The sequence below is a fragment of the Lampris incognitus genome, chromosome 7, assembly GCF_029633865.1.
Source record: "Lampris incognitus isolate fLamInc1 chromosome 7, fLamInc1.hap2, whole genome shotgun sequence".
NCBI lineage: Eukaryota > Metazoa > Chordata > Actinopteri > Lampriformes > Lampridae > Lampris > Lampris incognitus.
Window position 1 is genome coordinate 47,313,051 of NC_079217.1, and position 26,233 is coordinate 47,339,283.

At 43.4% G+C, this 26,233-nt stretch overlaps 1 protein-coding gene across 5 annotated transcripts in view; it reads right to left on the reverse strand.

Moving 5' to 3' along the window:
* sh3bgr (SH3 domain binding glutamate-rich protein) overlaps nt 1-26,233 on the reverse strand; it is a 70,394-nt gene that overhangs the window by 40,716 nt on the left and 3,445 nt on the right. For all 5 annotated transcript variants that reach the window (XM_056283553.1, XM_056283556.1, XM_056283555.1 and 2 more), the window contains 4 exons: nt 23,394-23,474; nt 12,639-12,830; nt 11,866-11,895; nt 10,850-10,876 (listed from right to left, as the gene is read on the reverse strand). In XM_056283553.1, coding sequence (XP_056139528.1) covers nt 10,850-10,876; nt 11,866-11,895; nt 12,639-12,830; nt 23,394-23,474 — 330 coding nt within the window. The remainder of the gene's footprint in view (nt 1-10,849; nt 10,877-11,865; nt 11,896-12,638; nt 12,831-23,393; nt 23,475-26,233) is intronic.

Sequence of the window (26,233 nt, forward strand, 5' to 3'; positions counted from 1 at the left end):
GACAATTGCGGCTGTCACTCCCCACCTCTACCTCCTTGTCTGGATGGTGGCGTGCTTGCTATATATTTTTGAGAGGATTGTGCTCGCATAGGACTCAAAATTAAAATTGATTTTGAGTGAGTTAAAAGTTCAGGAAAGCTGTAGATTGCCATGGTGATTCTCATTGGAATTGGCAATACTAGCAATCCATTCACCTAACAGTGAGTGTTTTGATTCACTGTTAATACAAAAATATTGCTTATTGCAGCTTTAAATGCTAATGTCAGACTATCTTTAGGCCTGTGATTAAAGCCTTAACGTGCAAATTTTTCTGCTGCATTGTTTTGGTGTAATGTTCATCACTTTCCCTTTTTGCTTGCACTCTTTCTGCGGAACAAATTCTGTTTTTCTTAGTGGATGAGTTGTTTGTCTGCCACTGTTGTGCTGAAATTTGTAAAATGTGGTCTTTTGTCCCCTCAGTGCCTCTTGTACTTCATGTAATTTCTGGAGCACCAAGTGACAATCTACTCTTGTGGAATATGTCTGATATTGCAAAAAGTCTACTAGTCGTACCAGACCACTTTAGGCTCTAGCAGGAAAACTACTTGGTGTATTGAGTCACTGGTGGGTGCAATTTGTCCTTTACAAGCTCAAGAACTCAACTAATTTGTAGTACAAAATTGTAAAGTGTGGCTTTAAATTTACCCGCTGTGTGAAAGACAACTATAGTAGTTGCCCAAACCCAATCTGCAATGGTGACTGTCCACCCGACCTGTTTACTCCACAACGTGCGCATTCTACTATAAACTCAACATAGCTGAGTCCACACGGTGCACATGGTCTGCATGGGGGAAGTGGGGTAGAGGACGGAGAGTGGAGCGAATGCAGACTTGAAATTGCACACCAACACAACCTAACTCGAGTTAGTAGCAGTCTTGTTAAGACTCCAACACACTGTGTGTTATCGGCCATAATGCTGTTTCACACAAAATGTCCTTTACTTGGATAAATCATTTGTGGTGAAAGGTGGTTGGCTGTCTTTGGTCATTCAGTATGGAAAATAGATCAAAGGTGTAACCTGGCATTTACACATGTGTACTGCGACTGATAAATGCATACTGAGATTTATAAATGTGTGAATGTGTATCCACATTTGAAAACGTCTGCTGAGATTTTTGAATATGTATACAGATCTCCAAATGTGTTATCAGTAGCTCATGTTTTATGTAACTCAGTTTCAATGCCCCTACATATTCTCAAATCAGCATCCAGCTCTTTGGGAATTTAATCAACCCTTTGGCGCATAGCGATTTGTACTGAAATTTGCAAATCTTGTGCTGGTGGCCCTTTGACTTGGCCCAAAAATGTCTGCCAGTATTTTCAACAAGGGAGCCAGCTACGAGTAAGCAATATGTTAAACCATCTGTGGACAGTATGAAACTATGGCTAATTAGTTTTCTGTCAAATATTACCTTCAGCTTCTTGCAGCAACATAGTGGTAAAGATTGAAAGATAGAAGGAGGATATTGGAAAGCCTATTTACTTAGTCAGCAATACAATACCACTCCACAAGGGTGAGTGGTATTGTCAAGTCAGTATCAGATGCCAGACAGACATTCATCTGTCTTGTTTCTGCTGGTCCAAACCAGATCGTCAGCAGAATTTTAATAGTGAGCAGACCAGGCTGCTTGAATGGATGAATGAAACAGGCAATCCTCAGTGGACTCACTGCTGGAGAGGGAAGGCTGGAACCTGTGCCCCTCTATGGCAGGCTTCACAGTGCCATATTTGCAAATCTCACCACAAGTCTGTGTGCACCACAATGTGGACAAAATGCCGAAATAGCTGGATGCTGATTTGAGAAACATGTAAAGTGCATCCGGAAAGTATTCACAACCCTTCACTTTCCCCACATTTTGTTATGTTACAGCCTTATTCAAAATGGATTAAATTTCTTTTTTTTTCTCGGTGTTTCTACATCTTGATTGGAGTCCACCCGTAGTAAATTCAATTGATTGGACATGATTTAGAAAGGCACACACCTGTCTATATAAGGTCCCACTGTTGACAGTGCATGTCAGAGCAGAAACCAAGCCATGAAGTCAAAGGAATTGTCTGTGGACCTCCGAGACCAGATTGTATCGAGGCACAGATCTGGGGAAGGGTACAAAAAAAATTCTACAGCTTTAAAGGTCCCGAAGAGCACAGTGGTCTCCATCATTCGTAGATGGAAGACGTTTGGATCCACCAGGACTCTTCCTAGAGCTGGCCGCCCAGCCAAACTGAGCAATCGAGGGAGAAGGGCCTTGGTCAGGAAGGTGACCAAGAACCCGATGGTCACTCTGACAGAGCTCCAGCGTTCCTCTGTGGAGATGGGAGAACCTTCCAGAAGGACAACCATCTCTGCAGCACTCCACCAATCAGGCCTTTATGGTAGAGTGGCCAGACGGAAGCCTCTGCTCAGTAAAAGGCACATGACAGCCTGCTTGGAGTTTGCCAGAAAGCACCTAAAGAACTCTCAGACCATGAGAAACAAGATTCTCTGGTCTGATGAGACCAAGATTGAACTCTTTGGCCTGAATGCCAAACGTCACGTCTGGAGGAAACCAGGCACCTCTCATCACCTTGCTAATACCATCCCTACAGTGAAGCATGTTGATGGCAGCATCATGCTGTGGGGATGTTTTTCAGCAGCAGGAACTGGGAGACTAGTCAGGATTGAGGGAAAGATGAATGGAGCAAAGTACAGAGAGATCCTTGATGAAAACCTGCTCCAGAGCATTCAGGACCCCAGACTGGGGCGAAGGTTTACCTTTCAACACGACAACGACCCTAAGCACACAGCCAAGACAACGAAGGAGTGGCTTCGGGACAAGTCTGTGAATGTCCTTGAGTGGCCCAGCCAGAGCCTAGACTTGAACCCCATTGAACATCTCTGGAAAGACCTGAAAATAGCTGTGCAGCGACGCTCCCCATCTAACCTTACAGAGCTCGAGAGGATCTGCAGAGAAGAATGGGAGAAATACCTCAAATATAGGTGTGCCAAGCTTGTAGCTTCATACCCAAGAAGACTTGAGGCTGTAATCGCTGCCAAGGGTGCCTCAACCAAGTACTGAGTAAAGGGTGTGAATACTTATGTACATGCAATATTCAAATTTTTTAATTTTAATAAATTTTGCAAAAATTTCTACAAAACCTTTTTCGCTTTGTCATTATGGGGTATTGTATGTAGATTGATGAGAAAAAAAGGAATTTAATCCATTTTGGAATAAGGCTGTAACATAACAAAATGTGGGGAAAGTGAAGGGGTGTGACTACTTTCCAGATGCACTGTATGGACACGGAACTAGTTAAGTGAAACATGAGCCACTGATAAAACATTAATAAATCTGGATACATATTGTAGCGAATTCAGGGGGCATCCGGGAACTGAACCCGGGTCACCCGCACCACGGGCGACTGCGCTAACCAGTCAACTAAAGGGTCCGACCCGTTAACCAACGGTCTAGCGAGTCTACTCATCCGTGGTCGTTACATTACCCCCCCTCCTTCGGGAAGCACATGCCCGCACTTCAGCATATCAGCTCCCTCACACCTCTGGGCGCACACGCTTCCAATGGCCTCACGGTCTCAATGTCCTACTTCTGACACCAATGTAGTTACTTCGGGGGGCAGCTGGGACGCGAACCTGGGTTGCCCGCACCACGGGCGACTGCGCTAACCAATCAACTAAAGGGTCCAATGCGTTAGCCAACGGGCTAGCGAGTCTACTCATCCGCTGTCGTTACAATATTTGCAAATACCAGCACACATTGTCAAATGTGGATACATATTACAAAATCTCAGTACTCATTTTCAAATCTCAGCACAAATTTATAGGGCCCTATGATTTCTGCGATGCAGAAAACAAGGACGGAATCGTGGAGTTTGATAATGAAAACGGAATCAAATGTAAAATGTGGACTATCGTGGAATTTGCCAAAATGTGGATACAGTTTCTAAAAATCAGGGTTTCCCTACCATTAGTATAAGCGTTTTTTCACAGTGCCCAAGCCGAATGAACAGGAGGGGGGGGGCTATGCTAAGATTCTGCACTGTTTTTTGGTGTCATTTACGGCAGTGGTTCTCAACCTTTTTGGGGCCCTGGACCCCCTGCGTATTTTTGATCTACCCTGAGGACCCCTCCACCTGATCTTGGGGGAGGGGGGTTGCAATTTGATAGAAACAGTAGAAACTGCATTTTAAATTGCATTATAGCATTTATTCACTCTTTGGGGCAAAAATAAGAGCTTTCAGTTGTAACTTAGATATAGTTAACAAAACAGAATTCTTATGCAGTAACTTTCAGATATATGTAACAAAACAGAATATGTATTCAGTAACTTTCAGGTATATGTAACAACAGACTTTTTATGCAGTAACTTTTAACAATGCAAACGGGAGCGAGATCTCTTATTAAAATACAATAAATTACACTTGTGAAACAGATGTAATTAGAGAAAAAAGTCCTGTTACCCTTTATAGTTTAGGTAGATAAAGGTCTCAGTCACATTTAAGTAAAATAATCCTATTTCTATAAATGTCATAGGATCTTTTTTTTAAAGATATTTTATTTTCACGGACCCCTTGCAATTACACCACGGACCACTAGGGGTCCGCGGACCCCCGGTTGAGAAACACTGATTTACGGCACGCTATTGCAGTTTCTGTCCTGTCTGCTGTTTGTCGGTGTTTCGCCGAGGGCAGAGCTCAACCTCTCTTCCACACTAGCAGTCATGTCAAAGAGGCCCTCTGAAATGGCTTCGACACTAACAGCTAAATTTAGAGCAGAGGACTATCCAAACGCTTACTATGAGTCAGGAGAACGACTATTCTTTACGTTTTGCCAACAGTTTACTGGACCAGAAAGAGTATGTTCCATGACCGCCTACAGTCAAAATCTCACTCCAGAAACCGAGAGAGGCGGCGCGCTAGTAACGAACTTGAACGAACTCTCAGCGGTGCAACCACATCGGCAGATGCAAGACGCGAGTTCTTAGAAGACTTCGTGGCTGTATGCACGGAGTCAGATATGCCGTTGGAAAGGGGTAAAAAAGGCATTCAGTCACGTCCCCCCAGCCGGTGTTTGCAACTTCGTGATATCATTTGTCCACTGAGCTTCAGCAAGCATAAACGCATCGGGGACTGTTTCTCCCGTGCTTAGCGTTTCGACTCGAAATGCTTTCCGTCTTCCTTGCTTAGACCCTCAACATATTGTAACGTGCATGGATAAGAAGACACGCTGGCCGCTGGCTCGCGGTTCTGACCCTTTAGTCGAGCGGTTGGCGATGTCTCCTGCGGTGCGGGCGGTACGGGTTCGCGTCCCGGCCGCGGCAGTTCCTGTGGTTGCGTTGTCCCCCGGATTCGCTAAAATGTTATGAGATTTCCATTTTTTTTATTTCTAATTTTTCTCCCATTAATATGTGAGTTTCGTAGGTACGCACGTTTCTCCCCCATGCGCGCGCATCTTGTTTACAACGCAGCTTTTACGTCACGCGATAAAGGGTCTATTGAAATGCAACGCCCGTTTCTGGTCAAGCATCTAAACAAGGAAGCGCTTTCTTTCATTAAAAAAAACTGCAATGTTGTGTGTTACAAGTTCATTGATATTCATTAAGTTTTAAATATTTTCTTATTGAATTGTTGAAATTTTATTCATCCACCACATGATTACACTTTCTGATGACAAAATGTGCTTGAATCGTAAAACGTGCACCAGCAAGCATTGTGCGAGGATGCAACTGTCTAGACGCGGTACTCCAGCCGTAATGCATCTAATACGTCCGCACACTCTCTCAAAAACCGAAGTAGCCTTTAAACTTGAATTAACGAAATGTTGCTTACCCGTGGCTTATTTAATGACAAAACTCATGAGAACAGAGAGATTTAGTTTCTGTTGACATAATGGGACAGTTTTCACACAATCACAACTGTAGGGTCCTGCTACCACCACTCGCTGTACGGCTGCTGCAGCAGCGGCCTCCATCTCGTTTTTGGATTTCTTCGGCACTCTATTAGTTTTTTTTGTTTTGTTGATACTTTATTAATCGCCGTGGGGGAAATTCATTCTCTGCATTTAACCCATCCTAGCTGTGTTGCTAGGAGCAGTGGGCAGCCGCCGTGCAGCACCTGGGGACCAACTCCAGTTCGTCTTACCATGCCTCGGTTATCTTTTTGATGGTGGGGGAAACCGGAGCACCCGGAGAAAACCCACCACAGACACGGGGAGAACATGCGAACTCCACACAGAGGATGACCTGGGATGACCCCCCCAAGGTTGGACAACCCCGGGGTTCGAACCCAGGACCTTCTTGCTGTAAGGCGACAACGCTAACCACTGCGCCACAGTGCCGTATTGTGGCTCAAACAAGGAGAGCTAAATGCTAGTTTCTTCCAAAAATTCATTAGTCTTTCAAAAGGTTTCCAGTGGAGACACTCTATGATTATTTTGCTGTCCAAATGATTTCGGTTACAACAGCTGAGTGGATTGCAATAAATATGACTACTGTGTTTCTCTAGGAGAATCCACACTGATCGAGAATCAAAATGGAAACTTAACTCCTTTGCTCAGCAGTAGATCTTCTGCCACACAGTGACATCAGCCAAACGTCATTGGACTGCAGAAGTAAGCAAGGTTTCTACAGCTGGCTACGGGAATACAGAAAACATGAGAAACACGACTAATAAATGCAGATATCGTTGCAAATCCGTGTAAGGTTCCTTTGAAACTGCAATTCGTAAAATTCTGCATTATTTTTCTCCATTTGAAATGTGACGACGATGCGGCGATTCTCTGACAGACAATCAATATTACAGTCAAAGAACGTTCTAACATAGAGAGGTGTAGGAGCCACAGAGAAACAGACCCTTTGACACTAATTTTCTCGGACAATAAACAAGGTGTAGCAGCCATTGTTGCTTATGTGCCCTCAGGTCACCAGTAAATTACCGGTGTGCAAACGAAGCGTTTTACTGATTTGAGTGTTTTCTTTCATTACGCTTAAATGATTTTAAAAATGATATATAGTATATATATTGGGGGGGTGTTAATGTGATTGTTTATTGGAGATTTGAATAAAACATCAATTCTTATGTAGAATTTACATTTGCAGCTCAAAATGTATTTGATAACAAACAATTAAAAACCCGTTCAGCAGTTGGAATGCAAAATGTATATACGGAGGAAAGTGTCTCGATGCATGCTCAATAATACAGGTAAGGAAATCACTGAAAGTTGAATCAGTTCATCTGGACACAATGTTTTCTGGGACAAACGTTTCATCACTCATCTAAGTGGCTTCTTCAGTCTCAGCTCACTGCAGGTATCCCCCCACCCTTATAAACAATACAGTGCCATAACGACCAATCCAACGATCGGTTTCATATGCAAATTACTGTGACCATTAAAATCGGACCCCTTTCAGCCGTCCGATTTTAATGTCGGAATTTGCTCCCGTATCTCTTCAGTTCCTTGTTAATACTGTAAACTTCATACGTCCTCCTCCAGTCCCTGTGAAATAGTTTCAACAACTTTTTTAAAATCCATCCTCCATGGCTTTGGTCCCTGCCTGCTTTCTATCATCAACGGCTAACTCACATCCGGGTCTGTACCTGACTACTTTAAAATTGCCTGTGTTCAGCCCCTCCTCAAAAAACCCTCCCTTGATCCGGCAAGGGTTGTGAATTACATACGTATTTCCAAACTTTCTTTATCATCCAAAATCCTTGAAAAATTTGTTGCAGATCAAATCCTGCAGCTGAATGAGGGTCATAACATTTTTGATAAATTTCAACCCGGCTTTCGTCACAAGCATAGTACTGAGACTGCATTACTAAGAGTGTCAAATGACATTCTTATGCATGCTGATAAACACTATTTTTATTCTCCTGCTGCCTTTGATACCATCGATCATGCCATCTTACTTGATACGTTGGAGAACTGGATTGGTATTTCTGGTACAGCATTAAATTGGTTTCGCTCTTATCTGACAAATAGATATTTTTGTGTTTCTATTAGCAATCTTGTATCCTCGTCCGCTCCCCTACTGTGTGGAGTCCCCCAGGGGTCTGTTCTTGGGCCAGTCTTCTTATCTTTATACATGCTTCCTCTGGGTCATTCGTTGTTTAGTCACTTTCAAGACATGTCATACCACTGTTACGCTGATGATACTCAGATCTATTTCTCTGCCAAACCCAATAACCTGAATCAACTGTCCTCCCTCCATGATTACTTAGCTGCCACCAAAGGCTGGATGTCCCTTAATTTCCTCCATCTAAACCCCGACAAAACTGAAATATCTTAATTGGTCCTGGGAACTTTGCCACTGCAGTTGATCAGTTTATTGGTCCATTTCATTCAAACGTCAAACCTACCACTAAAACTCTTGGTATCATCTTTGACCAGAAAATGTCTTTCAATCAGCATGTTACTAAGCTTGTCAAATGCTGTTTTCTTCAGCTATGAAATATTGCAAAAATCAGAAATATTTTGTCTTTTAAGGATATTGAAAAATTAATTCACCAATGCAACTTGACTTGACTTGACTTTCATTTTCTCCCATCTAGATTATTGTAACTCCCTCTACTCTGGCCTGAACAAAGCTACTTTAAATCGTCTACAGCTGGTTCAGAATGCAGCTGCTAGACTACTAACCAGAGCTAGCCATAGGTCCCATATTACCCCTATTCTTGCATCCCTCCATTGGCCTCCCGTAAAATTCAGAATAACATACAAGATCTTATTGATTACATTTAAAGCACTGCATGAACTTGTCCCCAGTTATATTTCTGATCTTCTCATTCCTCATTCCACTTCCCGACCACTCCGATCCTCAAACCTTGGTCTTTTATCCATTCCTCACTCCAACTGCAAAACAAAAGGTGGCCACACCTTTGCAGTTTTGGCCCAAGACTCTGGAATAATCTCCCCCAATCCAATAGATTTGCTGACTCTTTGGACTGTTTTAAGCGACTTCTAAAAACCTATCTTTTCAGGCAAGCCGTTTTAGAGATTCCCATCCCCGACTTCTGTTTTGTTTCATTTTTTAGCTTGGTCTGTTACTCCCAATGTCATGTTTTTATAATCATTAAATTTATTTTATGTATTTATTCATTTGTTTGTGTATGGAGTGTAAAGCACTTTGTAACTGTATGTTTTTAAAAGTGATATATGAATAAAATTTTGCTTGCTTGCTTGCAGAGGTGTAAAAACCAGGTCCAGAAAGTAAATGTCCAAACCATGTATTTGCTCCAACCATGTTACTAAACCAGCTGATTTCATTAACTAGTTTTCCCTACCTAGTTGAGGAGTGCTGTTGACTAGAATCTGCTGGTGTAGTGCATGAGTGGAGCAAATACATGGTTTGGACTTTTCCTTTCTGGACCTGGTTTTTACACCTCTACTTGCTTGCGTGTTTGCATTAACTAGAGTTACAATGGCCATGTCTACTATTCACAGAGAATTTGGGAATAGTTGCAATCACAGCATTGTAAGATGGCGACAGATGTACTCTTGTGCCCCACCCCCACCCCCACTTTTTTCAGGGATGGTCATTCCCTCTAAAAATCAAACAGACGCTGACAAAGAGTATGGCACAACACAGAAGAGCTACCTCATCAGGCCAGGACTCAACAGCCTACACCCATCTAGAGGCCAGTGGCCACTCCTTCAAGGATGATGATTTGCACATTCATGATAGGGAGGAACGCTGGTTTGAACTGAGAGTCAAAGATGCCATCTATGTTAAGAGGGAACGACCATCCCTGAACCAGGGGGCACAAGAGTGCTGTGATTACAACTATTCCCCAGTCCTCTTTGAATAGTACACATGGCCTTTGCAACTCTAGTTAATGGTCACGCCCATATTTGCATATGAAACTGATTGTTGTTTTCAGTCATTATGCCAGTGTATTGTTTATAAGGGTGGGGATACCTGCAGTCAGTTGAGACTGAAAGTGTCACTTAGATGAGTGATGAAACGTTTCTCTCTCATTGTGTCCAGATGAACTGATTCAATTTTCTGTAATGTTCTTACAGTACAGTACAGCTCAAGTACAATTAATTTTCTAAATGCTGCACATTAATGGATATTTATATTTTTTGTTCATATTTTTTATTTATTTGAGATAATATTTATGTTGCAGTCCTAATGAGAAGCTGAAAGCAGCTGATGTGAGTACAAGTACAGTACAAAAATGAGGTACTTACCGAACCGTAATTTTTGTGTACCATTATATCCCTAGTAGATTTTTAGTTAGTTAGTTATTTAGTTAGTTAGTTGGTTGGTTGGTTGGTTCACTCTTTTCTTTTGGACTGCCTGCTGTCTCTGCTTCTGGGCCCTTTCCGCACAAGACCTTCTTGCCAGGTTAGTGTTCAGAATCAGGACCCAGTTCCTAACTATGTCATCCCTAAAAAAAAAAGTTTCATTTTGGATTATATTTTTCCCCAGTGGTTTAAGGCTCTGCAGATCTAAAATGCACACAAAGGGGGGAAAATGATTGGATTTGCTTGAACACATGAAAGCCAATCCTTTTCCTTCACAAACGACCTGTGGAAAATTTGGAAAAAGAGACCAAATAAAACAGATCTGAAGATGCTAGTCTGGGTCAACCATTCCAAGCACTCAAATCAAATGAAATCTATGGGGCAGCTACAGTGGAGGAGAATGTAGACGGTTAGTGGTTTTGGAATGAATATCACAGTCAATAGGATGCCAACCAAAAACCAAAACTGAGCATTCTGTTCAAACTGAGCGGAGTGGGCGATAACACTACTATGAACCGAGTGGTGAAGAAGGAACACAATGAAGTTGAAGGTACTGTATGTCTATACCTCAGAAACTGGTTGGTCATCTTCTCCCTACAATAGTGAACAACAGTGATTAGTTCTGAGATCGACTGTCACTGGTTTACACTAAATTTACTAGAGCTACAGGAAAAAAAAACAATCACTTCACAAATTTTGCAGTAAGATAATGACATGCCATCATTATGAAGTTGGACATTTGAAATGTAACATGCTTTTATTGTTTGAATTGTGATGTTTCCTGTGTGCAAATCAGTATTTTAAGACATGCCATTGTGGGATGTTCAAAGATAAGCAAGACTGGTCCTGAGAATGACATTAGTGATGTAAGTCCAATGGAGTATAAATTGATCCCTGGTTGATTAGCATTAACTTGTCTTCTAATCGGCCTTATTAGGAAGGACACTGCCAAAATTCTTTTTGAAACGTCCAATAACACTCAATATGCTCAAACTGTCGTATTTGACCTTTGATAAGTCTGACATTAAACTTTCAGTTAGCCAACACGAAGAACAGTTTCCTTTATACATGATATTTCATAAATCTTATGGCAGCTTCTATGTAATTATTGATAAAAGTAATAATTACTTGGTTATTGACGCTGGTGCCTTGGTGAACAAACTTTGCAAGTTGAGCACATGTGTTATTTGTTAAGTACTAGCTGACATGGCGTGTTCACAGTGACTAACAGACTCTAATGCAGCTAGCTCGGCTGTGGTGGAGTTTAACATGCACCAATTCAAGATCTGCAACTACAGCTAAAATGTGAAACCCCAATAAATGTATTTCCCTTTAATCAATGATATGAACAAAAGCTATTAATCCATTGTTTCACTTGTAAGTTGACCAAAATCATGAATATTATATTTAACATACATTTATTATGTTCTTTATTAATGTAGCCTAAGAAATTAATGGATTGTAGCTTCTTTTTTTCTTTTAGAAGTAATCATCTGCATCTTCCTTGAAAGGAAACAAAAAGGCACAGTTCTCTGAAATATGTGTTTGAGCAAAGTATCATCATAAAAGTTAGAGAAACATACTTGGGCTTCTTCCTTCTCTACATAGGCCTTCTGGAGAAAAAAAAAAGAACAGAAAAACTTACATTAGATTCAGGCTGCATGAGCTTGAAATGAATATTTTGAAGCGTGCTAGATACATTATGCAAATAAGACAGAAGAAAACATTTCTTCACTCATGCTGTGCCGGGAAAAAATACACACAAACTAAGGTGCCTGAACAACAACCACAAATCAAACATGGGAAAAACAGGGCGGGGTGTTTGTGAGACCCGATGTAATCCCAATAAGAACAGTTAATATAACATCCAAGTTCCATTAACCCATGCAATGTATCATTGTAACATTGTGCAAGGTGGGTTGGACCATCAAGGCCTATGATGACAATGTCTTCAGAAAAAATTGATCATTCAAAACAAGAGAAAAAGAACAACATTACATAAAATAGTTAATGACACTGCAACAGAAAAGTGGTTAAATGGCCAATGGTGTTTAATGGACCAGTGGTACTGGTTGGCAGGAATGTCAGTGTTATTCTTTAATCCACTGGTTAAAAAAATCAAGAGAAACTTGTGGATGTGATTCATTATGACGACAACAATTGCCCCTTGAAAAGAAGAGAAAATCTTGACATGGAAGCAAAGGACAATATTAAAGGAATGGAGGATGGGCTAGAAGAAAATAATGGCATTACAGACATGGTGGTTAGGTAGAGAGAAAGGAGGTTTTTGGGAGGGGAAAAACACTGACAGAGTGGAGGAAGAGGAAGAACAGGATAACGGGTAAAGTGCCATTACAATGTCCGCTGTGACCTCCTGTGTTTGTTCCACTTCTTCCTCCTCTGCCGGCACCTCTTCTCCAGCGATTTCTTCTAAGACTTCGTCTGCAATCTCTCCTGCTCCCTCCTCCCCTGCAGCCACTCCTTCCTCTGCTCCTTGTGACCATGCTTCTTCTGCATGTCCATTCTCATTATATTCTTCTACTGGAATCTGCTTATTGTGAGGTGAAAGCAACAAACTTGCAATTATGATGGTAAGGAGAAAGCAAAACAATTCTGTTTAAATAAGTATGGCAAAGCTGGTCATCGGCACCACCTCAAACACCATGAGAAAAGAAGGCAGCTAAATCGCTAGAATGCTGTGAAAGAGAGAAAAGTAAAGTTATCTGAAAATCCCGAAACTAAACAGGAGGATGAAGAAAATTACATAGATGAAGTGAAAACTGGAGTGTCAGTGCTGTTGATGGAACCCACAAATCTGAAAAATGAATGAAAACCACGTTATTTGACATCATATTCTTACAACAAATTGTATTCTCACAATGAATTTGTTCTCTGCATTTAACCCATCCTATTGTATAGGAGCAGTGGGCAGCTGCATTACCCGGGGGCCAACTCCAGTTCTTTATCCAAAGGAGTTGAATCAAGTGCAACTGGACTTGGTATATATCCGTGAAGACGTTTCCCCTCTCATCCAAGAGGCTTCCTCAGTTCGTGCCTTTCTGACTAGAGCTAGTCTGGACTAGCTTGGTCTGGACTTCCCGGATATATACCAAGTCTAGTTGCACTTGATTCAACTCCTTTGGATAACCATGACCTGGATGAATGAGAACATTCACAGACAACTCCAGTTCTTCTTTCAGTTGCCTTGCTCAGGGCCACAGACAGGAGTATTAAACCTAACATGAGTGTCTTTTTGATGGTGGAAGGAAACCCACACAGACACGAGGAGAACATGCCAACTCCACACAGATCTGGGATGGCCTGGGGTTTGAACCCAGGATCTTCTTGCTGTGAGGCAACAGTGCTAACCACTGAGTCACTGTGCTGCCACTAGAAATCATCTGAGGTTATTTCTAGGGAGTTGTATATTAAGGCAGTCTATGCTACAGTGGATATAAAAAGTCTACAAACCCTGTTTAAATGGCAGGTTTTGTGATATAAAAAATGAAACCAAGATAAATCATGTCAGAACTTTTTCCACCCGTAATGTGAAATGCAACCTGTAAAAGTTAAGTGAAAAACAAACATTTTAGGAGGGGAAAAATAACAAAAAAACTTAGAATAACTTGATTGGGGATGTGGCTGTGTTCAGAATTAACCAAACACAGTCAAACTCCTGTTAAATAGTAGTTAGTATACACCTGCCATCAATTAAAGTGACTGTGATTTACCCCAAATAAAGTTCAGCTGTTCCTGTAGGGTTTTCATGAAATCTTGGTTGTGTCCAGCCGCAAAAGCCATGATCCAAAAAGAGCTTGCATAGTATAAACGGGATAGCATTGTCGACAGATATCGATCAGCAAAGGTGTACAGTCGAATTTTGAAAACAGATATACCATGGAACACAGTGAAGATGATCAACAAGTGAAGAAAATATAGCACAATAGTGACATTACCAAGAACAAGAAGTCCCTCCAAAATTGGCAGCACGGTGGCCCAGTGGTTAGCACTGTTGCCTTTCAACTAGAAAGTCCTAGGTCCTTTTTTTATGGACTTTGCATGTTCTCCTCGTGTCTGTGCGAGTTTCCTCCCACCATCAAAAAGACATGCATGATAGCATCCTTCACACTATCCATTCCCAGCTGACTGTTTGTTTGTCTGTTGCTCTGCTTGTTTTTAACTTTTTAACTTTCACTTTAATCTTTTTAACTTTAATAACAAACATTTTAAGAACCCCTTGGTGGATTTTATTCGATCATCGGCTCCTGCACTGACTTGATCACACTGAAGCCTCTGATTCTGTAGTGCTGGGGCTGCATGGAGTGGCAGCTGGTGCTAGGGCGCAGTTTACCTTGGCGCAGCACACCTGACAGCTGCTTTAATGTCCACACAGTCACAGAGTTAAGAAGGACATTGTAGCCTACCCAGGGGGCAACCCCCCCCCTTTTTTTTCTGGAAATCAGACATAGAATGTTGTAAAAGGTTGGTACCCAGAAATTATATCTAGGACCTTCAAGGATCACAACCTGGGTGGACAACCGGGTCAACTAGTGACTGGAAAACTACAGAGTGGGTCCAAACAATGCAACCCCTATTGCAAAATAGCGCCAATTACGCTGGCGTAATCAGATTCCATCATTCTCTTTCTGATTGACTATTTCTGTGATAGTTCATACTAGAAACAAACTGAGCCCACCTATTGAAAGAGCAGAATATAAGCTTTGAGATGATGCATCAGGTGTACCCCTCGGTGATGCCGTAGAGAAGCTGAGGCGACTAGAAGCAGATCATATGGAAGAGAAATACCATGCACTGCGGCAAACTTCAAAGATTCTTTGAGCAGATTGTGTGAATTGCAAGAGGCAAGCTCATGAGAAGCATTCAACTGAGATATCCTTTGCATCTGCTAATGACATGGTTCCTGACTCACTCTTCAACTTGGCAGCAATGCTGTTAAATGACAAGATACCAGAACTCAGCGAAGATGGAAGAGTCATTGTTGATCAGCCAACAGCAGAGAAAGCTATCATTATGTCACAGCACGCCCTACAGCATGTCTCTGGGGTACCACCACATTTGGGCATAGCCACTGCCTACCACATATTCAGTAAGACACGTAGTAAATCACTAATTATGTTGAACAACAGGCTGGGACTTGGAGCAGTTATGAACATCCGCAGCGTCAGCTGACAGCACAGAGTGAGAAGGTTATGCTGCAGGTTGAAACTGATGGTGTTTACGTCCCAGAGATCATGACGAATAATTGCAAGATTCCCCATGTGTTTGCCCTGGACAATCTGGACCGGAAGAAGAAGACACTAGAGGGTGGGAGTTTCAATGCCACCACTGCAATCATAATGGAAATCCAAGAGATCGAGAGAGTGCAGGAGGGTGCCAGACTCCCTACTTCCACTTCTGACAGAAGAAAGACTCTGATGTTGGTGACCCACCTGCTCCCATGTGTCACATCTCAGCTAAAGACAGGCAGAGGTCCATGTCACTTGAGCACATTGAGAAGCTAGAGGGTCTGGTGACTTCCTCAGATGGTACGGCTGAAGACCTGTTGCTTGTGTGGTGCCTAGCGAGAATGGTTACAACTTCACAGTTGTTGGATGCTCCTCCAGATGCAGAAGCAGGACTGTCTGGCTTTTCCGCCTTCTGTGCAGACCTCCACTCACATAGACAGGCCAGCATCACTGGCTGTCTTCCTCTCATCCCAGCAACTGATCCCTCCAACTGATCCTGCTGTCCTGAAAGAACAGATGAAATGGCTGGTCAAGACATCGCATGCACTGAGAGACAAATGTACCATTATCACTGGAGCTCAGGCTACATATGAACTCACAGTTGCCATCAGAGACAAGCACAGAGACGAGTTCTGCAGTGTAGTCTTGCTGCTGGGGGGCTTTCACCAAGCTCACAACTACATGAAGGCTGTTTGCAAGATCATCAGGGATGCAAGTGCAGAGGATCTTCTTGTCGCAGCTGGTCTGTGTCACGAAGGGACCACCAAGGCTGACTACTACCAAACCATACATGCCCTCAGGATCCTCAGTGAGGTCATGTGGTGCCTGTACTGGGAAGCATTTGAGGCATGGGCAGCAGACAGTAAAACAGAACACTGGCAGTCACAGGTAGAAAATGTTTTGAAGATGTTGTCTGAGAAAGACACCACTGCCACTCAGACGTTAGAGATCATCCAGATGACATGTCCACAGTTATCAGTCCTATGAGAGCAGATGTTGCTTTTCCAGGAATCACTGAATGGGCAACCAACAGCAGTTTTCTGGTCAATTTTCCTGGAGATGTAAGACATTCTCCACAGGTTTATCTACTACCAATGGGAAGGTGGCTGGGTAGGACAGCTCGGTGAATCAGCACGAATACTACCCTACCTCATTGCAGCAGGCCACTACAAATATGGGCAGCGGTCTTTGCCTCTGTATTTGGCTGAGATGAAGAAACTACCAGAAACAGCCCCAGAGGTACATGAAGCACTGATGGTGGGTGCATTTGTTGGGAGAAGAGCAAATGGTAATCACAATGGTGTCTCTCCTGACATGCTTCTGGAGCAGACTTATAATGCAGATGCCAAAGAGGCAAGTGGTTTGGATGGTATTACACTCAACCCTGCTGCCCGGATGAAGTGGGTCTACACAAAACCACTCACTGCAGCTATCTCTGCAGAGCTCAAGTCTATGCTGCACCTCCATTCCTCCAACCCACACCATGAATCTGGTTGGAGTCGTGTCAACAGGGATGCAGAGATGGTAGTCAAGGTCATGGCAGCAGTAGAGACCAACCCATTCACAGCAGCCACACCATCCCTGATCAACATATCAAGTGGACAGTGTGCAGATTCCAGTTCAGGACAACCTGACGAACATGAAAGTACTGGGTCTGAAGGCACTGTCCGAGTCACTGTCCATTGATCAGAAGAACACAAGTATTGTGAAGCTTAACACCTTCCACACATAAAACACAAAACCAAAGAAGTCCGGGGGAAAACTTCTAGACCTGGCAAGAGCAATGACGTTACTGCCCTTCTGTGCATGACACCGATCATTGCCAGTGGTGGAGAACTCAACATTTTTGACTTCATAGGCAACCACGAATGCAGTGACTTTCCCCCATCCCTCTTCCGGGAAGATGGCAGTAACTGGTACCAAGGCATGCCTAGTGAAGATCCTGAAAGAGGAGACCAAAGTGACCAGCATCCCTGATCTGCCTCAAGATGACGAAAACAGCAGTAGTCATTGATGCTATATGTGCCATTACCACACTGGTCTTTTCACAAAGGTGAAAGATTTGGAACCATCACTGAGCGATACAAAAACCTGCTGCTGAATGATGTGCCTGCCGGCACTGAGATCATACACTTCTGTTCTGACAGGTACAGTGGACCCAACGTTAAGTCAGCTGAGCAGGAACAGAGATATGCCCAATCAAAACCAGCCAAAGTAAATTAAGTCAGTGAGCAGTACACAGCTCCTGATCCAAAGGGGTTTTTTGCAGTGTCAGCTAACAAAGCAAACCTTCTGAGCTTCCTCTGTGAGAAATGGTGTGAGAATGAAAAAACGAAAAACTGGAGCCTCCTCTTGGCCCAACTCATCTCTACCTGGGTGGTGGATTCAAAGAAGAGACGAAGAGTGCAGCGCTCACAGAAGGGTCTGTTATGGGAGTTCCTGCTCTGGAATCCACACAGCAGGGGGCTGATACTAGGATAATACTCCACACCCTCTACAGTGTCCAGAATGAAGGGGTTGACAGAGTTGTCATCCATGCCAATGACATCGACATCATTACCATGTGCCTGTACTATGGTGCAACGTACCTCAGCTATCTCCCAGAGCTGTGGATGAGAACAGCCCAGAATGCATACCTGCCTATACATGAAATGGTTGTGGTGCTGGGACCTTCACAGTGTTGTGCCATGCCCTTCATCCACAGTCTGAGTGGTAGAGATACCACTAGTTACCCACATTTCACTGGAAAGAAGGCATGGTTCAAGAGCAGTGTAAGTCTGGACACACCTGCACTTGAAGAGTTTGGTGAGAACCCCGCCGATGCCATACAGATTACTTTCTCAACCAGGCACAAGACCTCACCATCGCTGTGTACCCAACCACAGATGATCACTTTGAGGATTGTGATCTGGGCGAACTGAGAGCATACAAGTTCCTGAACAACAGATCAACACTCTTAAAGCTACTACCCCCAACAGAGAACGCATTTCTTCTGCACCTGAAAAGGGCTGCTCTGGCAACCATCATCGACAAGAATGCACACATCACCAAGCCAGAAGTTCCCTCATTCACAGAATTTAGAAGGTCTCTGGATAATGGAAACGCAGTTCCGGTTCCATCTACACAGCCAGCCTGGCATGTGTCGATGAACAAGACAATCTCATGTGGATGTGTCAAAGGCTACCAGAAGAACTGTTCCTGTGCAAAGAAGGCAGTTCCATGCTACATAGGGTGCCGTTGCCAGGGACTGGCAACCAAATGCAGCAGAATACACACTGCAACAATTGAGAGCAGTGACAGCAGCAGTGACTCGGAAAATGAATAGAAAGCAAAAACTTACTCAAAATAGCTGATATGACACTACCATGGATACCAAAATTTGTTGTAACATTGGACATTTATATTCAGTGTTTAAAATGGAAAACCCGTTTTCTAGTTCTGGCCAAGTGAAGGATTATTTTGTGTTCAACTTCTGTTAATTCTCTGTCATAACTGCTGATGGACAATGTCAATCTGTAGTTAATAACCAAGAAGAGAGTATTAAAGTAAATTAATGTTTTGTCACCAGGAATTTTGTTTCTTTCATTATCAAAATAGGATTTTTTTCTTTCGTAAAAACAGACATTAATTTGCACAAATAATATCAGGGTATTAATTTGGCAGTAACAGTTTAACATTTCAATTCCCAGATAAGTTTAACTCAGTTTGGTTTGACCTACAACACAGAATACCTTCAATTAAAGGGTGGCGCAGAAACCGTGGTGGCGATTTGCAATTTTCATTGCCTGTAGCTTTCCAGTAGCTAGTTGACCAGGTTGCCCACCCAGGTTATGATCCTGGAAGGTCATAGATGTCATTTCTGGTGCACAACCTTTTACAACATTCCATCTCTGTAAAACCCCTTTGCCCCCTGGGTATTATAGATTTTATCAGGGTTTGTAGACGGTGGATGATTGACAGTCGAGACGAGGCATCATGGTGGGTGTGAACATGGTTGACAGCCACAAGAATTGTCCAATCACGTTAGGTCAGAAAACATTAAAACAATACCAATTCGCTGCCAATAAAAGTGGGAGTGTCTGGGGCGCACAGAACTGCACCCCATGGAAAAGCTGAAGAAACTAATTAAACAGCAGCCTCAGGTCACCTGCTTGCCAAAAGTTTGAGGGCTTACATAAGGTATCTAATTTATCTTCCAGGGTCGAAAAATGTCAAGCCCCATGCTCTCTTCCAGGCAGTTCGTCACAGATGACACCTGAACCCATCCTGTCCCACTCATGCATGGTGGCTGTTGTTTCTTGGGAACTTGAGTCCCGCATCCATCAAGCCCAGGAGACCCAGCCAGATTCCGGCGGTGGACCTCCCAACACCCTGTTCATCCCTAATAATGTCCACTTTAATGTTCTCCAGTGGGACCATTCCAGCAAGCTTGCCTGCCATCCTGAAATTGCTCGAACCCTCTCTTTCCTTCGGCGATGATTCTGAAAAAACAGAACTCCATAGAAAAGGACACACAGGGCTTCGTCACAGCATGCTCGGTCTGTGCCCGGGGTAAATCCTCGAGAAAACCCCCCACCAGGCTGTTACCTCCCGTACTTAGTTGTCCCTGGTCGCACATTGCCCTGGACTTTGTCACTTGTCTGCCCCCGTCTCATGGCCACATGGTCATCCTCGCCTTAGGTGACCATTTCTGCAAGTCGGTGCATTTCATCCCTCTGCCAAAGCTCCCGATCTCCTGGTTCAACATGTCTTATGCCTGCATGGTATCCCAGTGGCCACGGTTTCATAAAGAGGCTCCCAATTTATATCCCAGGTGTGGTGATCATTCTGCTCTGCTCTGGGTGCCACCGTGAGTCACCCCCAGTCCAACGGCCAGACTGAGCATGTCAACCAAGAGCTAGAGGCCACCCTGCATTGTTATAGCCACCTCCAACCTGTCCTCCTGGAGCCAGCACTTGCCTTGGGTTGAGTATTCCCACAACACCCACCTCAGTGCCTCTTTGGGGATGTCCCCCTTCAAGTGCACCCTGGGCTACCAACTTCTCCTGTTCCCTGCCCAGGAGGGTGAAGCCATGGTGCCATCAGTGCAGCCCCCCACGATGCTGTGGGCACATCTGGAACCAGGCTTGCCCTGCTCCGTGCCTCCACCCAGTCCCACGTCATAAGCACACCCTAGCTCCTGCCTATGTCCCTGGTCAAGAGTTGTGGCTTTCCACCAAGGACCTGCCGCTGAAGGTGGAATTCAAGAAGCTCACTCCCCGCTTCGTAGGTCCTTTCCTGGTGGACAAGGTTATTAACCCAGTGGCAGTATGGCTCAAGCTCCTGGCATCCCTTCTGGTGCACCCCACATTCCATGTCTCTCATCTGAAGTCCTTCCTCTCCAGTACCCCCCCCCCCCCAGCATTGGCACGTCCACGTTTGGTAGGTGGCAGCCCCAGTATATACCGTCCGGTGGCTTCTGGACATATGCCATCGGGGCCCCGGTCTGCAGTACCTGGTGGATTGGGAAGGGTACGCTGCTGGGTCACTAGCTGTCACATCCTGGACCCCCCGCTCATTCGTGCTTTCCATGTGTTCCATCCTGACAAGCCAGGTTGGGCGCCAGGTGGTGCCCGTAGAGGGGGGAGGGGGCTGTCATAGCCGCCCTTCCAGGACTCAGCATCTTCATCCCAGTCTCCCTAATTGTCTCCCTTATGTTGGTCACTCCCCCTGCCCTAGTTTCTCTCTCCTGTTTGTGTGTGTGTGTGCTTCAGGATTGGAGGCAGGTGTGCAGCAGGCAGAGCAGAGGTCCACCACTTGCATCTCATCTACTGCAGTCAACCCTACTCCTTATATACCCAGCCTTGCCACATCCACCTTGCCAGATCACAGTGCCTGCTCAGTTCAGTCTACGCGTCCAGCCTTTATGTTGATAAATTGCCTGTTGCACATTTCCTTATCTAAAACTTGCTCTCCATGTTTCCCACAGTCCTGCCTTCTCTGCCCAGCCCCTGCCTCCGGTCGTTTGTCTGTCCCCATGAAAACCCACTTGTCTTCCTGCTTCGCAGTTTGGTCAAGGCCCCCCTCCCTTGTCCGCTCTTGCCCTGGACCCAGTGTTCCCTGTCTGCCCCTCGCTCTACTGGCTCCTTGTCTTGCCTGGCATTAAAAGACTTGTTTTACTGAAACCCAGCCTTGCAGCCCCAGTTAACACAGGCCGTATAGACCCTTGGCGATTTCTATACCCTGAAAAAAAAAATTTTGCTTTTCTCTTGTTCATTGACACATCGGGCGCCTTAACCTGGCATTTGGTCCATCCCGGAGCACCAGTTCTGTTTACCAAAACTGGCCCACTGGGTGCTCGCATTCCACGCCCAGCTCCAAGCTAGTGAGCCCAGCTTCTTAGCCATTTATAGTTTGAGAATAGGTTGAGATTGTTTTGGCCCCAAGACCTCTAATCATTCGCTTTACCAGATAAAACTGCGGTTTCAGAGTGCCAGCTATCCTGAGGGAAACTTCGGCAGGAACCAGCTACTAGATGGTTTGATTAGTCTTTCGCCCCTATATCCAGGTCGGATGACTGATTTGCACATCAGGACAACTGCAGGCCTCCACCAATTTCCTCTGGCTTCGCTCTGCCCAGGCATATTCAATAACTAATTATGTTTTCATAGATAAACACATCTTTCCCTCATTAAAGATATGGAGTATTCTGCCATTGTAGTCAGATCATCCACGCCTACTTTTTAAATATAAGCTTCTAAGGAAACGACCATCCCTGAACTCGGGGGGGGGGGGGGGATAAGAGTACATCTGTCACCATTTTACAATGCTGGGCTTGCAAACATTCCCCAATCCTCTGTGATTAGTACACATGGCCATTGTAACTCCAGTTAATGGTCACGATAATTTGCATATGAAACTGATCATTGGTTTCTCATTGTAAAATCACACGATGTATCAGTACAAACCGACTGTGAGTCTGCCTTAAACACTGCATTTCATTACTGTCAGTCGGAGCACAATGATGTGACAACACACTTCCCTTAATGAATATTAGCCACAATCAGATCACTATGACAGATTTCACAATAAGAAATAAAAGGTTAATTGTAGCTGATGACAGAAGAAATGGTGAGGAGAAACTCAAAGGAAGATGAAAAGGGGGAAAATGGTAAACAGAGACAAGGTATGAAGGACGACTAGTAATACAAAACACAGTACTAGTGAATTATCATCAAGGCTTCCCTAAGTATGTTTCCCACTCTCAACAAAAAGTGCCTTTTCAAACAGAATCGCCTCCTTTATCTCGGAAATTGTTACATTTAATGTAAATGCATTGGGCGTGAGAAGCTGCCCATAGATGTAACGCGCTTCACTGTAATCATATGACAGAATCTGACTGCTACTCCTAGAAAAGTTGTCAAACAGATGTTACATTAGACTTGCAGTATTTAGTAAAACGACTGTAGGGATATTATAACTATATTCAACTAACAAATGAACAGTATGTAAAAAAACAAATGCATTACACGCAAATAGCTTATCACTAAAACAAACATCATCTGCTGAAACATGATATACTGGGTGCAATGACACATTTCAGAATCTCAACTGAGTTGATAAACTGAAGGACAATAACTTTGCTCGACTATTTGGCTAAAGAAACACTGATGTTGCTGTCCATACAAAGTCATGTTGGCAGGGTTAAATGAACGCAGCCAGACAAAGATTTTTAACATTGTTTCTTGGGTTGTTTGCATTTCGAAATACTCTGATGGGTAGCACAAGACAAATGTTGGTGTATAAACTGACCTTTATATATACTATTTTTTTTTTAAACAATACAAGTAAATTTAAGAAAAGCTATCACAAAGAAGGGTTCAAACCTTGGATCCAGGAGGGAGGGCCAGCCCCAAAAAAGAATATACTGAGTTGTCTTCTTTGGCTTCGAAGAATGTTTCATAGTCCTGCAAGAGAAAGAGAAATCCTTTTTCAGTGTTTTCTGTTTGCTAACCACTCTTTTTACACAGTTAATCCTGCAGGCGGAGGTATTATGTGCAGAAAAGTCAAATTCCATGTGTGTGCAAACTTACATGGCCAATAAAATCTGATTCTCATTCTGAGAACTCCTAAGCAGAGTAACAGATGGGTGAGATTTACAGCAAAATATATCATTAGTCTAAGAAAATAAATTAATTATATCTGCCTTTACTTTGGCTGTTTAAACTTTCTTGGCACAGCTTGTCATTTTTAGCACCCCCTTCACAGACACAAACAGACACACACACACACACACACACACACACACACACACGCATATCTGCCGATGCTATTTAAGGCAGGTCTAGTTCAGACTTCAGACTTACAGTTGTCCCTGTTGTGCCTGGCCAGTGTTCTACACTGTAAAAAGTCTTGCATCATTGTGTTTTTTTATCATATATCTAAGAGCTATGATCTATATTGTGTATCTATTTGTTTAAACTAAATGGTATCAGTTTATTCCCATAATACTCAAAAAGCATTAGTATACATAAAACTATTTAAATAAATTTTATTTTTTAAAGTAATGTAGTCAATGTGATTATTGTGTTGATGAAACAATGGAGGAAGGTCAACATCATCAGTTTTCTGTTACATAATTCTTCGCAGGTAAACATGCTATGCAGTGATAGACACACCCACTTGGTTGGAAACTAAGGCCGGCGTGCCATGCTTTACAGTAGAACAATGGTATTATGTGCCATTTCACTAATCGGTGGAATCAACTGGTGTGATAGGGAGGAAGAAAAACAGGGGTTTTCAAAGCACAAGACAGTGAGCCTCCCTTCAGAGGATATCAAGTTACTGGGGCCTCCCCCATTTTAATAATAAAACAATGATAATAATAATAATAATGATAAATATTGAAATTATAATAATAATAATTACTAGTAGTAGTATCAAAATTGTTGTTGTTGTATCTACTCTGTTTTAAAATAAAGGTTTGTAACTATAAAGGGTTTGAAAATGCTTGTATTAAACACTCAGTCCTAATACAAGCTCCCACATTTTAATAAAAATCAATAAAAGTGATTAAGTTCAAGTTAAAGTTTCACTTTATTATCATATACATATTAAAAAAAAACCTGTATGATCGCCAGTTCGAATCCCCGTGTTACCTCCGGCTTGGTTGGGCATCCCTACTGACACAGTTGGCCGTGTCTGCGGGTGGAGAGCCGGATGTGAATATATGTCCTGGTCGCTGCACTAGTGCCTCCTCTGGTCGGTCGGGGCGCCTGTTCAGGTAGGAGGGGGAACTGGGGGGAATATCGTGATCCTCCCATTCGCTATGTGCCCCTGGCGAAACGCCTCACTGTCACGTGAAAAGAAGCAGCTGGCAACTCCACATGTATCAGAGGAGGCATGTGGTAGTCTGCGGCCCTCCCCGGATCGGCACACGGGGTGAAGCAGCGACGGCTCGGAATAGTGGGGTAATTGGCCAAATACAATTGGGGAGAAAAGGGGGGGGCGAGGTATAAAAAAATACCATGTACCTTCAAAAGCAATGAAAGTCAGAGAAGAACCAGGTCACTGCTTTTGCAGTGACCTGGTTCTCTCATACCTTAAAACTATAGATATGGAAATAATAAATAAGAAAAATGGTGGCCCAGTGGTTAGTGCTGTCGCCTCACAGCTAGAAGGTCCTGGGTTCGAACCCCGGGGTTGTCCAACTTTGGGGGTCATCCCAGGTCATCCTCTCTGTTGAGTTTGCATGTTCTCCCCATGTCTGCAGTGTGTTTACTCCAGTTTCCCCCACCATCAAAAAGACATGCATGTTAGGGTTAGTACTGCTGTCTCTGCCCCTGACCGAAGCATGGCAAGACGAAATGGAGTTTGTCCCTGGGTGCTGTACAGCGGCTGCCCACTGCTCCTAGCTACACAGCTAGGATGGGTTAAATGCAGAGCATAATTTCCCCATGGGGATTAATAAAGTATATCAAAATAAAAAATATAAAAAGTTAAAAATCCCACAAAATATTAAATCACTGAAATTATGTAAGGAGCCTACTGTTCATGACTGCCTGGGGGTAAAAAAAAAGTCTTTGAGGTGGATGGGCCGAACTCTGATGCTCTGTAAGCATTGTCTTGAAGGAAGAAGTGAGAACAGCCCATGTGCTGGGTGGCTGGTATCCTCCATCATACTTAGGGCCTCCCTTGTAAATGTCCTGAAGCTGTGGCAGAGCTGTCCCTACGATTTTTGAAGCGGTGTTTACGATCCTGCTCAGGTGTTTGTGGTCCCGCTCAGTCAGGTTGCCAAATCACACCAGTATGCTTCCAGTAAAGATGCTCTCTATGGTCGTCTGGTAGAAATTGACCAGGGTTTTTGTGGACATTCTGAATTTTTTAAGACAACTCAGAAAGTATAATCTCTGCTGTGCCTTCTTAATGACACAAAAGGTGTTTAGAGACCAGGAGAGCGAGTCGGAGATCTGAATGCCTAAAAATCTGAAGTTCTTCAGAATTTCAACAGGGACATCGTTGATGTAAACTGATGTCTGAACTGTTTTTGACTTCCTAAATTATAAGTTATCTCCTTTGTTTTCTCAACATTTAGGGGGGGGGGTTGTTGTCTTGACACAATAGGGATAGGTCCCTCACCTCCTTCCTATTGGTATCTTCATAGTTGTCATTTATGAGTCCAATTACTGCGGGGTCATCTGTGAATGTCACTATGATGTTATGATGT